This window comes from Mauremys mutica, chromosome 12 (genome assembly GCF_020497125.1).
Source record: "Mauremys mutica isolate MM-2020 ecotype Southern chromosome 12, ASM2049712v1, whole genome shotgun sequence".
Taxonomy (NCBI): Eukaryota; Metazoa; Chordata; order Testudines; family Geoemydidae; genus Mauremys; species Mauremys mutica.
In genome coordinates, this window is record NC_059083.1 from 14,246,289 (window position 1) to 14,259,979 (window position 13,691).

General features: G+C 52.9%; 2 protein-coding genes across 2 annotated transcripts in view; both read right to left on the reverse strand.

Annotated features, from left to right (window-relative positions):
• LOC123345474 (zinc finger protein 420-like) overlaps positions 1-13,691 on the reverse strand; it is an 85,884-nt gene that overhangs the window by 65,581 nt on the left and 6,612 nt on the right. The gene's annotated exons all lie outside the window — the stretch shown is intronic.
• Positions 1,509-5,270, reverse strand: LOC123345473 (zinc finger protein 665-like). Its single transcript, XM_044982416.1, has 3 exons — positions 4,941-5,270; positions 4,281-4,394; positions 1,509-3,964 (listed from the first exon to the last, which is right to left on the reverse strand). The coding sequence occupies exons 1-3, from the start codon at positions 5,065-5,067 to the stop codon at positions 1,833-1,835; spliced, it is 2,373 nt and encodes a 790-aa protein (XP_044838351.1). The 5' UTR covers positions 5,068-5,270; the 3' UTR covers positions 1,509-1,832.

Sequence of the window (13,691 nt, forward strand, 5' to 3'; positions counted from 1 at the left end):
TGTGGGCGTTTTCCAGCTTTACAGCATGTAACAAACCTACAGCAAATTCTCCCAGCTCCATGGACAGTGAGGATAGACACATTTTAATGGAACAACAATATTCAGCAGGCGATAACTTTCCCTATGATACCTCACAGGACATACTTTGGAGAAGATTTATCATTTTGTAAATGTGGTGACCATAATAGTGTAGACCAGTGGTTCTCAAATGTGTTTCATCAGCCACTCACCGCCCCAGATTCTTTGTGTCTTTGGTCATTACGCCCGCACCCTCACAAGCACATATATCGCCACCCAACTGTAATGGCAGAGCAATTGCTGGTGAAGGTCACAGCTCTGAAGCCCTCCAACAGCAGCTCAGAAGTGAGGGTGGCCACGTGAAAAGTGATGTTCCTCAATAAGCAGACTTATCACCCCATTGACACCTACTTCTGTGCTGCTGCTCCACCTGGGTTTGAGAGCCTGAGCATTTATCCCCACCTCCCAGATGGGCCTGTTCCTCCTTCATGAGCCCCAGCCACCTGGGGATGACAGCCAGTGCTCTTTAAAAAACAAAAACAACCCACAGAGATCACGCCTCCCTTGACACATTCCTGTCCCTCCATTGGGAGGCTCTGCCCACAGTTTGAGAATTGCTAGTGTAGAGTCACCGTGGGGATTGGTAGCCAAGATGGTAGCACCTGCTCCTTTCTGTCTCCAGGATCCCCACAGAAAATGTCCGAGCAGGAGAGCGGAACAGATCCGATTAACACTAACCTCGCAAAACACATTTTGGTGATTTCAGCTATAAATATTCCCTCCATCCTTCAGCCCCTACCCTGAGCGAATTCAATGACACTGAGCTAGAACTAGGCAGGAGGCACAGCTGACAGGTATAATCTCTGAATTATTGATCCCTGATTTAACAGACTACAGGAACTCTTTGGATAGCTAAACATAGACTACTACAGTTACCCCTCTTAGAATCATAGACTATCAGGGTTGGAAGGGACCTCAGAAGGTATCTACTCCAACCCCCTGCTCAAAGCAGGACCAACCCCAACTAAATCATCCCAGCCAGGGCTTTGTCAAGCCTGACCTTAAAAACCTCTAAGGAAGGAGATTCCACCACCTCCCTACGTAACCCATTCCAGTGCTTCACCACCCTCCTAGTGAAAAAGATTTTTCTAATACCCAGCCTAAACTTTCCTCACCCAATTTGAGATCATTACTCCTTGTTCTGTCAGCTGGTACTAATGAGCACAGTCTAGATCCATCCTCTTTGGAACCCCCTTTCAGGTAGTTGAAAGCAGCTATCAAATCCCCCCCGTCTTTCTTCACTTCTGTAGACTAAACCCCCGTTCTCTCAGCCTCTCCTCATGAGTCATGTGCCCCAAGCCCTAATCATTTTTGCTGCCCTCTGCTGGACTCTTTCCAATTTTTCCACATCCCTCTTGTAGTGTGGGGCCCAAAACTGGACATAATACTCCAGAGGAGGCCTCACCAATGTTGAATAGAGGGGAATGATCACGTCCCACAATCTCCTGGCAATGCCCCTACTTATACAGCTCAAAAGTCAAGGAATAACATACACACTGCTTTTCCCTCATCCACAGAGCCACTTATCTCCTCATAGAAGGCAATTAGTTACTCAGCCATGACTTGCCCTCTTCTTTCAAGTCTTTCAAAAAACATATTTACATGTTAAACTCTAGCTTACTAAGGTGGACATACTTTTAAAATCTCTCTCTAAAAGTTGAATCTGAGTGAATTACATTCAAGTTGCTTAATCTTTTCTTGACATGTGCCAGAGAAGTTTAAAACCTGTGTGGATCTTTCCATGTTTAATGAGGTCAGACCCCTATATGAAACTTTTCCCGCAGTCCAAGCACCTCTGGAATCTCTCTTGTGTGGATTGCCTGAAGTTGAACAAGCTCTGACCTTTGTATGTAACCTTTCCCACAGACCAAGCATTTGTGGGGTCTCTCTCCTGTGTGGATTGCCTGATGTTCAACAAGGTTTGACTGTCTTTTGAAACTTTTCCCACACTGCAAGCACTTGTGGGGTCTCTCTCTTGTGTGGATTGCCTGATGTTGAATAAGATGTGACCTTTGTATGAAACTTTTCCCACAGTCCAAGCAATTGTGGGGTCTCTCTCCTGTGTGGATTGCCTGATGCTTAACAAGGTTTGAACTCTCTGTGAAACATTTCCCACACTGCAAGCACTTGTGGGGTCTGTCTCCTGTGTGGACTGCCTGATGCTTAACAAGGTGTGACCTTCTTAGGAAACTTTTCCCACAGTCCAAGCAATTGTGGGGTCTCTCTCCTGTGTGGAGTGCCTGATGCTTAACAAGGTTTGACCTCTCTGTGAAACATTTCCCACAGTCCAAGCACTTGTGGGGGTTCTCTCCTGTGTGGATTGCTTGATGTTGAATAAGATGTGACCTTCGTATGAAACTTTTCCCACACTCCAAGCACTTGTGGGGTCTCTCTCCTGTGTGTATTGCCTGATGTTTAACAAGGTGTGACCTTCTTAGGAAAGTTTTCCCACACTCCAAGCACTTGTGGGATCTCCCTACCGTGTGAATTGTCTGATGATAAACAAAGCTTGACCTTCGTATGAAACTTTTCCCACAGTCCAAGCACTTGTGCGGTCTCGCTCCTGTGTGTAATGCCTGATGACGAACTAAGTGTGATCTTCTTATGAAACTTTTCCCACACTCCAAGCACTTGTGGGGTCTCTCTCCTGTGTGGATTGCCTGATGCTTAACAAGGTTTGAACTCTCTGTGAAACATTTCCCACAGTCCAAGCACTTGTGCGGTCTCGCTCCTGTGTGTAATGCCTGATGACGAACTAAGTGTGACCTTCTTATGAAACTTTTCCCACACTCCAAGCACTTGTGCGGTCTCGCTCCTGTGTGTAATGCCTGATGACGAACTAAGTGTGATCTTCTTATGAAACTTTTCCCACACTCCAAGCACTTGTGGGGTCTCTCTCCTGTGTGGATTGCCTGATGCTTAACAAGGTTGGAGCTTTGTAAGAAACTTTTCCCACAGTCCAAGCACTTGTGGAGTCTCTCTCCTGTGTGGATTGCCTGATGCTTAACAAGGTTGGAGCTTTGTAAGAAACTTTTCCCACAGTCCAGGCACTTGTAGGGTCTCTCTCCCGTGTGTAATGCCTGATGACGAACTAAGTGTGACCTTCGTATGAAACTTTTCCCACAGTCCAAGCACTTGTAGGGTCTCTCTCCCGTGTGTAATGACTGATGACGAACTAAGTGTGACCTTTGTATGAAACTTTTCCCACAGTCCAAGCAATTGTGGGGTCTCTCTCCTGTGTGGATTGCCTGATGCTTAACAAGGTTTGAACTCTCTGTGAAACATTTCCCACAGTCCAAGCACTTGTGGGGTCTGTCTCCTGTGTGGACTGCCTGATGCCTAACAAGGTGTGACCTTCTTAGGAAACTTTTCCCACAGTCCAAGCACTTGTGGGGTCTCTCCCCACTGTGGCTTAACTGATGTCTAATTATTTGTGTCTTCGAAATGCAACATTTCCCATACTCGAGGGATTGAGAGGGTTTTTCTCCAATGTGGCCTCTCCCGTGGTTATTAAGATCTGAGAGCTTATTGAAGCTTTCCCCACGGTCCAAGCATTGAAGGGGTTTCTCTCCAGTAAGGATTGTCTGATGAGTCACAAGCTGTGATCTCACAATGAACCCTTTCGAACACTGAAGGTAGTGCCAGGGTTTCTCTTCCTTGGCATCCTCCTCTTCTCCCCCACTGTTAATAGATTCATCCATTTTCTTCCCTGGGTGGTTTCCCAGAAGCCTCTCTGACCTGTGCCAATTTCCACAGGCTTCTTTGGGTTCGAAGCACTGGGAAAAATTCCCTTCAGCTCTTCCCACAAAGGTCCCCTGCGGTTCCACTTCCCCGGGAACTTCCTCATGATGATTCCCCTCCTCATTCTCACTCCCTCGCTCAGCACCTGCTGGGAGAGACACAATCCAGTCATAAGTCATTGTGCTGGGGAGAAAGAGGAATAGCACAGAGGGAAAACCCAACACAAAGATTGAGCAATTGGACTCCTCCTCCACATCCCACCCAAACACTCACAGGGAAGGAAAGCTGGGAATCAAACTCCTGCAGGTAAGAGGCTGGGTGGAATGGCGTGAGCTATATCTGATGACTGCAGCCCTGTCCTGGCTGAGATGAGGAAGAACTGTGGGTGTTTATTCACACCATATTTGGGGATTCTCAACTTTTTCCTTCATTCCCTAGATGGTTTCTGTGTCAGTCCTCACCTCTATGGATGCATCTCGGAAGCCTTCTTTCCTCGCAGGCCTGGAGATCAGGTAACCAAGGCTCTTCCCCTCGTTCCAGCCGGACAATCAGTTCAGGTTTGGTTAGGGGGAATCCTGTGCAGAGGGTGAAATCAGACCAGATCAGGGTGCATGGAGCATTGGTGCAGTATTTCTCAGAAAGGACATTCTGTGAGCGGAACCTGTCCCTGTGCTCTGCTGGAGGAACGTGGAATCCAAGAAGACGGGAAAACGGTCACTGAGCCCCCTTGCAAAGAGGAATTTGTCTGGGGAGGTGAGTTGAATTATGACTACACCCTCACTAGGCGTTCCCACGATCTGTGCGCTCCCCAGGGCTGGAGCTAGTCCCAACGAGGGAAGTGAATAGGGATTGTGTGTGCAGCCGAGAAACAACACAGACAGGACAATGCTCGATTAATGCCCCTTTGAAAGCTGGGTGGGTGGGGATGGTTTAGCTTGTCCCTTGGGTGTTGACAGCCATGTCCCACTGGAGGGGGCACGGAGATGCAAGTCTCTCTCACATGGCAGCTGTGCATTATGGAACCCACTCACCTCTGATTTAACTGACATGGGAAGAACATGACCACATATAGACACAAACCGCCCATGGCTCCTAGTATCTGAGGGGACGGAATCCCTTACCCAGTGAGGTCACCGTCTCGTAGTTCTCCTGCATGACGTCCCTGTAGAGGGCTCTCTGAGCGGGGTCCAGCAGAGCCCCCTGCTCCTGGGTGAAATACACAGCCACCTCCTCGAAGGTCACTGGCATCTGAAACAACAGAAGGCCCCGGTCATTACCTGCTGCTCGAGCCACAATCCCAATAGTCACGTGGGAGGAAGGATAAAGAAATGGAAGCTCTGCGAGGGCCACAGTTGCAGAATCCCACCCCCACCCTGCTCAGGGCAGCCAGGAGGCTTCAGGGGGTGGGAGAAGGTGAGAGCTCCTTGTCCCCCAGCACACGGAGCAGGGCAGGGTCTTCTCATTTCCCACACGCCTGGCAGCCACAGGCTGATACGGGAAGCAGAGCTCTGAGCCGGGGACAGGGACAGGAATCCATGTCACCCCCCGATTCCCCCCAGACTCTTCAGACCCTCCCAGTATCAGCGTCTCTGAGACAAATGCTAGAAAAAGAGCAGAACTAAAGGGGCCACGTTGGGGGATTTCCCCGAACTGCCCTGTAAACTCCTCTCCCTGAGGAACAGCCGGAGCCCTCTAGTGGCATCATCTGAAGAACGAGCTGCCCTGGACTCCTGCAGCAGCCCCCAGGGACAGGCAGGCAGAGGCTGAGCCCAGTGGCCCATCCACACTCCCTGCCTGCCCAAAGCAGCAGTGACTCCGGTGGGGCTGAGATGTGAATCCTGCCCAGAAATCAGACCAGGGCCCCGGGCAGACCCCAAAACTCATGAGACACAGACCCCGCCAGCACGGGGGTGTCTGACAATAACACACACTGGGAGCAGGGGGGGGGCTGTCCCCCTCCCGCCTCCCCACACCCCCCTTCCCTCGCAGTGCCCCCCACATCTTCCCCTATTCCAGCCCCACAATCCCCCCGATCCCCCGCATCGCCCCATCTTCCCTTCAGTGCGCCCCCGCCCCCATCCCAGCCTGCCCCCCGCAGCCCCGCACCCGCCTCCTGCCCCCACCCCGCTCCCCCGCCTGCCCCCACCCCCGGCACCTCTTTAGCCTCCGCCCCCTGCAGCCCGGGGGTGCCGGGGGGGGCGGGTCTCTCTCACCTTCCCTCCGAGCGGGGCCCCCGGGGCAGGGGCCGGGCCGGGCTGGGGGCTCTGTCCTGGGAGAGGCTCCTGGGGGGGGAGCAGCGGGAAGGGCCCTGCTGGAGATTCCCCTCTCCCGGCTGCAGCCAGGGCTCCGGGCTCCCAGCACCAGCCGCCCCCCGGGGCTCGGGGATCTCGCCAGGAGCCTGGGAGCCAGAGTCACCGCAGCGGCTGCGAGTCACTTCCTGCGGCCGGGCCGGAGCCCAGCGCTCGCTGCCCGGAGCCGCCTCCCGGCAGCTCCTGGGTCCTAGCGATCAACCCAGCTCAATGCAGCATCCCTGGGCGCGTGTTACCAGCACTGGGTGACCAGACAGGGAGTGTGAAAAATCAGGAGGGGATGGGGGGTAATAGGCACCGATAGAAGACCAAGCCCCAAACAGCAGGACTGTCCCTATTCAATTGGGACATTTGGTCACCCTACCAGCACTGGTGAAAAAGTTGGAGCTGGCTGGGCTGGTGGAGTTATCCCTTGGTGGGAGGGATAGCTCAGTGGTTTGAGCATTGGCCTGCTAAATCCAGGGTTCTGAGTTCAATCCTTGAGGAGACCACTTCGGGATCTGGGGCAAAAATTGGCCCTGCTAGTAAAGGCAGGGGGCTGGACTAAGATGGTCCCTTCCAGCTCTAGGAGATTGGTATATCTCCAATTATTAGCCAGTCTTGTGGGAGAGAGGGGGGAGGGTGACAGCAGAAACCCACCTTCATATCCCCCAGGATGCATGGCTGGCCTGAGGGCCTTAGCCCCTGGGGGATCCTCATCTGGCACCCCCTTTGCCACTAATCCTTGCCCCCTTCTGCACCCTAACTCCTACACTGTGCCCCAACCTCTCCACTGTGCCACCTTCACCCCAACCTCTCCACTGTGCCACCTTCACCCCAACCTCTCCACTGTGCCACCTTCACCTTAACCCCTGCACTTCCCTGCCACCTGCACCCCCAGCCCTGTGCTGCCCATGTGCCTGCCACACCATTGTCCTGCCAAAGTCCCCCAACCCCTTTATGCCCAGTGGCCTCCCACCCACAGACTCCCCACACTGCCCAGCACCCCCTCACAGCCCCCACCCCACAACTGTCCAGCCTGCCATATTCCCAAGGGCTTTCAGAACCAACAAATTAAAAATTTTGTGCACAATATTTTAAAATTCTGTCCATATTATTTGTCAATACCAGGGCCGTGCCTAGCTATTCTGGGCCCCTACAGAATCCCCCTGGGGGAGGAGGGAAGCCCCAGGCCTCCACAGGGGGGTTGGCCAGGGAGACAGGGAGGAACCACCCCCCAGCACTCACCGGGGTCACTGCTGGGGCCAGGTCTCTGTACTTCTTGCCACCGGTGAGTGTAGGCCAGGCCCTGCTGCAGATTCCTCAGGGGCGGGGCTGGAGTGGGGCACAGGCAGGAAGAGGCAGGGTGGAGTAAACCAAGGGCAGGGGCTTTGGTGCCCCAAACTTCCTGGTGCCCCACATAGCTGCGCACTTTGTGGACGGCCCCCTGGGCTCTGGTCAGTACATACATGTGGAGGCTCCAGCATGGCAGTGGGAAGCATTGGCCCCTGGCTGCATGGAGGTGGGAGATCACCCTGCAGCCTTCCCCCTCCCCTCCCCTCCTAGGAGAGGGACGTGGCAGTGACATACCTCGGTGTGCAGGTCAAAAGGCCACAGGGAAGCGTCTCACATGGTGGCTGGCATGTCAGCCAGGACCCAAAATAGCTGATACCAGTGGCTGAGTCCAGCCCTCACCGGGCCCTTGCCTGCCAGGGCTCTGGGCCATCACCTCCCAAATGGCCTTTCATCCTCCCTAGAATGGAACATTTCCCTCTAGGCCTGAACAGCCCAGCAGTGCTTGGGGTGCGCAGTGTAGGAAGAACAGGAATTCTCTTCAGGCACCAGCATTTTTTTACGCCGAGTTTTAGCGACGAGGCCGTGTCCATACAGCCTCGTCGCTAAAAGCCGGCGTGTGTAAATGCTCTTTGTCGGCAAAATACTTCCAGTCCCACTGTCAGGGTATGATTCCCCTCTTTGAACTTTAGCGTCCAAAAGTGGGGACCTGCATGTACCCTTCCAAGCTTAAATCCTAGCTTAGATCTGATAGCGCTGCCACCAACCAAAAAGAGAGTGTTTTGGTACACTTTCCATTCCCCCCAAACCTTTCCCTGGGGAACACAGATCCAAACTCCTTGGATCTTAACACAAGGAGAAATTAACCATCCCCCCCCCTTCCCCCCCCCCCCCCCACCAATCCCTGGTGAGTCCAGACCCAATTTCCTGGATCTTAAAACAAAGAAAAATCAATCAGGTTCTTAAAAAGAAAGCTTTTAATTAAAGAAAAAGAAAATGTAAAAATTAACTCTGTAAAAGCAGGATGGAAATGCTTACAGGGTATTCAGCTTATATAGACTAGAGGGACTCCCTCCCCGCTAGCATAAGTACAAGTTACAGCAAACAGAGATAACAAATCCTTCCAGCAAAATACACATTTGCAATAAAGAAAACAAAAATCTGCCTTCTAGCTCAGTGGTTTGAGCACTGACCTGCTAAACCCAGGGTTGTGAGTTCAATCCTTGAGGGGGCTATTTAGGGATTGGTCCTGCTTTGAGCAGAGAGTTGGACTAGATGATCTCCTGAGGGTCCCTTCTGACCCTGATATTCTATGAAAAACTAGTACTTACTATCTTGCACATGAGAAACTGTTTCAGAAAGATTGGAGAAACCTGGTTGCACGTCTGGCCCCTCTTAGATCCAAGGGACAACAACCAAACAAAGAACACAAACTAAAGACTTCCTTCCAACAAGATTTGAAAGTATCCTGTCCCTTCATTGGTCCTCTGGTCAGGTGTCAACCAGGTTTACTGAGCTTCTTAACCCTTTACAGGTAAAAGAGACATTAACCCTTAACTGTCTGTTTATGACACCCACAAGCGGCGTTTGCGCTGCCGACAAAGCTGTGTTCATACTGCCACTTGCTGTGGCAAAACTTTTGTCTTTCAGATGGGGGAGCTTTTTAAAGTACCCAGGAAAGACAAGAGCTTTGTCGACAACTTGGCAGCGTAGACAATCCCATACCTCGTTGCCACACGCGGCTCTGTGGGGCTGTACTGGGGATAACTCGGCACCCACTTTCAACAGTGCCGGCCAAGCCGCATTTGAAGAGTGGCTCTTGGTTAGGATGATTTAAGGCAATTTTTAAAGGTCTTTCCCATAGGTGAGGCAGCATGTGCTGCATTCTTGAAAGGCCCTTTAAAGTCCCACTTGACTAGGGTGACCAGATGAGAGACACGAAATATCAGGATGCGGGCGCGGGGGGTGGGGGAGCTGGCAGAGCGCAAAAAAACAAACAAAAAAAGAGCAAGTGGCAGAGGAAAAAGCAAACAAAAAAGCAAAAGTGCCGCCGGAGCATAGCACCCACCAGCAGCTCCACCCCCCCACCCCCCTGCACCAGCTCCCCTCCACTGCGCCTCCACCTCCCCTGAGCTGGCTGATGCGTCCTGCTTCTCCCCCTTCCCTCCAGTGCTTGCGCCGCCAGACAGCTGATTAGCGCAAGCCTGGGAGGGAGGGGTGAGGAGGAGGAGGAATGCGGCGTCTTTGGGGAAGAGGCGGGGCCAGGGCGGGAATTTGGGGAGGGATCCAATGGGGGAGGGAAGGGGTGGTGTCAGGGAGGGGCCGGGAGGGCGCGAGGGCAAAATGTGGGGACAGTTTGTGTCCTGACCGATGTTCAGTCGGGATGCGGGACAAACAAGTAAATATCGGGACAGTCCTGGTAAAATCGGGATGTCTGGTCACCCTGCTCTCGACTCTACACTGTTTAGAACTCTCCCTTGTTCAAACTGCTTCCGGCCAGAGAGACAGAGCTGCAGATACTTGGATCCTCAAGAAAAAAATAAACGTCCCTTTCCCCTAAGTAAAAGTGTTCAGCTACTCCAGCCTTGTTAAGAGTGAATCCACCTTCTTCCCCAGCTAACAGGTCGCTCCCTCCCTTGCATTCTGCAGCCCTGATTGCTGCTTTTCTGCTCCAGGTACAACCATAGGCGCTGACTCCGGGGGTGCTCTGGGGCTGGGGCACTCATGGGGAAAAATTGGTGGGTGCTCCACACCCACTGGCAGCTCCCCGGCCCACCCGCTGACCCCAGCTCACCTCCACCTCTGCTCCGCCTCTCCCTGCTCCCCTGAGCGTCCTGCGGCTCCGCTTCTCCCCCCAGCTCCCAGCACTTGCTACTGCAAAACAGCTGTTACACGGCAGCAAGCGCTGGGAGGGAGGGCAGAGGAGGGGGAATGTGATGCGCTTGGGGAAGAGGTGGGGCTGGGGTGTGGATTTGGGGAAGGAGTCCAATGGGACAGGGAGGGGGCAGATGTTTGGCAGGGGTGTAATAAAGGTAATAATTGGAGATATACCAATCTCCTAGAACTGGAAGGGACTTCGAAAGGTCATTGAGTCCAGCCCCCTGCCTTCACTAGCAGGACCAATTTTTGCCCCAGATCCCTAAGTGGCCTCCTCAAGGATTGAACTCACAACCCTGGGTTTAGCAGGCCAATGCTCAAACCACTGAGCTATCCCAGTGGTGGGGCAGTGGTGGAGTTGGGGTTGGGTCAGGGGCGTTGAGCACCCCCTAACACCAGGAAAAGTTGGTGCCCATGGGTACATTCCCCCACTTTTGTTTTAGTGCAGTTTCCTGTTGACAGACATATTGTTAATCACAGAATATCAGGGTTGGAAGGGACCTCAGGAGGTATCTAGCCAAACCCCCTGCTCAAAGCAGGACCAATCCCCAGACAAATTTTGGCCCCAAATCCCTAAATGACCCCCTCAAGGATTGAACTCACAACCTCGGGTTTAGCAGGCCAACACTCAAAACACTGAGCTATCCCCTTCCCACCCGTAAGCAGGAAAAGCAAATGCCCCCTTCTTTTATATTCCTGTAACTGTCCCTCCTCCCCAGCCAGGTTATGTGTGTACCTCTCCCTCCTCCCAGCCCACGTCTGCTGCTGATCCCTGCTGGGGAAGGGAAGGGAGGGGAGGGAAACGGCCAAAGGGGATCCTCGGCGTCTGGGCTTGAACTGCAGAGCAGAGGGAGGCAGAGTGAAAAGGAGATTGCAGGGAGTTGCCCGCACAGCACCGGGCACAGGAGGGAGAGGTGCAGATGGACAATGGGGCAGCTCGGAACAGCTGCTCCCTCCGGGGGACCAGCCTGCTCCCCAGGAAGCCCCAGCACATTCCCTGCTGGCATAGGTGCGGACTTCTGCTGGCGCCGGTGGGTGCTCGACCCCCCCTCACCCCACCCCCATTCCAACCCCTTCCCCAAAGTCCCCACCCCAACTCCACCCCCTTCCTCCCCCATTCCAGTGGTCCCCAACCTTTGGGTGGCCAGTAGCACAATCATGTTTTCAGAAGAGTGGGGGGGGGGCACCAACAATTTTTCAAGCCTTATTTTGTATTTGTACATTAAATAAGACAAAAAACATCAGAATTTATATTATAGAATATATGAATCCATAAGATGAAAAGGGCAATTTTACATGTTAAAGGTATTAATTAAATTATTAGGCAATTATTCTTTCACCATAAGAAAAATTACAAAATAAATATCATATACAGTTTTCATCTTATTTATTTAAAAAAAAAGTAAAACATTCTTGAACTGCTGGTTCAAATATATTCATAATTCTTAGTTTAACATAGAACGAAGCCTGCAGTCCCAGAGTTCTCTGTCCTCCGCAAGCACAGTGACACGGTCTCTCTCCGGCTTAAGCCGCGGCCCTGTGCTTGCCGGGGATCGAGAACACCAGCGCCCGCAGCCTGCAGCACCGGAGAAGCCGGAAAGAAGCCGCGGCCCTGCGCCTTCCGGGGACAGACAACTGTGCTGGCAGCCTGCAGCCCCGGAAAAGCCAGAGAGAAGCCGCACCCCCATGCCGGCCGGGCACAGAGAACAGCGGCACCCGCAGACTGCAGGCCCAGAGTTCTCTGTCCCTGGCAGACTCGAGGCCGCGGCTTCTCTCTCCTACTAGGCACTAGGCGGGCGCACATAAATGCCCCAGCGGGCACCATGGCGCCTGCGGGCACTGCGCTGGGGACCACAGCCCTATTCCAACCCTTTTCCCAAATCCCTGTCCTGACCCCACCTCTTCCCTGCCTCCTCCCCTAAGCACGTCACATTCCCACTCCTCCCCTCTCCCTCCCGGAGCTGTTTTGCGGCGGCAAGCGCTGAGAGGGGAAGCGGAGACGCCACGCGCTCAGGGGAGGAGGCGGAGGTGAGGTGAGCTGGGGCAGGGAGCTTGGCTGCCGGTGGGTGCAGAGCACCCTCCAATTTTTCCCCATGGGTGCCCCAGCCCTAGAGCACCCATGGAGTCAGCGCCTATGGCTGCTAGCTCACTGAGTCAGACAAAGACACTCCCCTCCTTGCTCTTTTCCTTTCCCAGCCCGGATCGCCCCACCCCAGCCAGGTTCCTCCTCCTCCACACCACAAAGTCCCATGCCCGGCTCTACCAAGCTCGGCTCCACCCCCCTCTTCCCAGCCTCCAGAGCCTGTTCCCAGCCTTGCTCAACCCCACTGCCGGCCTGACTCCCCCGGCCCTGCTCACTCACATGCTACAAACTTTTGCTCCTGGCTCTGGCTGGTCTCTAGGGCCCCCGCCACAGGCAGGGAGGGGCTCCGCGCAGATCTGAGCTCCCGGAAGGAGGTGGGGGGGGGAGCTGGGTAGAGCCAGAGCCCTCAGCCAGCCAGCTGAGGGATAATTCAATTCCAGAGGATGGGAACAGGGTCACTGAGCCCCCTTGGGAGACGCAGGCAATGTTGGGATATGTACAAATATAACCCATCTATCCATATAACATGTTATAGGTCTTGCGAGCTAGTGTGGCTGGAGTGTGTTTCGACATCAGTGCAAGATTTGCATTTTGGCAACCAAAGTGAGAACTGAAGGGTGAATTGGTCAAAAAGAACTGTTTATAAAAAAACAGTTTTGTCATGTCCCTGGCAAAAAATGAAGAATTGGCAAGAAAGGAAATAACACCAGCGGGACGGCTTTAAAACTGTGTAAGAATTGGAGGAAATGGCACCCCCTGGATCCTGGCTTCCTGCCCAAGACTGGCTGCTTGGAGTTGCTGCTGAAGGCCCAGGACAACAGAGACTCCTCCTCCTCCATATAATAAAGGGTTCCACACTAAAGGGTTCCACAAGCTCATAGACCTTCCACAGAGAATGGGATACGGCTGCTAGTCAGTATCCAATCCATCATTGCTCCGATGGCTGCCAACACCATTGGTAATTTATTGTCCCAACCTTTGCCAGCCACGGGCACCACTTTGCGAAGGGCTTGCTTGATAGTCTGATCCATCCTTTCTACTGTCCCTGACGATTGAGGATGGTGGGGGGATCGGCAGTTGTTGCTTTACTCCTAAAACTTTTAACATTTTTAGAATTACTTTTCCTATAAAATGTGCTCCATCCTCTGAACCAATTACTTTTGGAGTCACATATCTACTAAACAGAATTTTCCACAACTTCTTGGGGGTGGTCTCTGCAGAATGATTCCTGGTGCAAACTGCCTCCATCCAGCCACAAAAAGAATCTATTATCACTAATAAATTCTGATTCCCTCTTTGGGTCTTAATATAATCAACCTGTATACTACACC

Coding starts and splice junctions, on each gene's coding strand:
- LOC123345473 (XM_044982416.1), bottom strand. CDS start 5,067: ATGCCAGTGACCTTCGAGGAGGTGGCTGTGTATTTCACCCAGGAGCAG. Junction 4,395..4,940: donor CGAGACGGTGACCTCACTGG/GTAAGGGATTCC, acceptor CCCTCTGCACAG/GATTCCCCCTAACCAAACCT. Junction 3,965..4,280: donor TCCGAGATGCATCCATAGAG/GTGAGGACTGAC, acceptor CTCTCCCAGCAG/GTGCTGAGCGAGGGAGTGAG.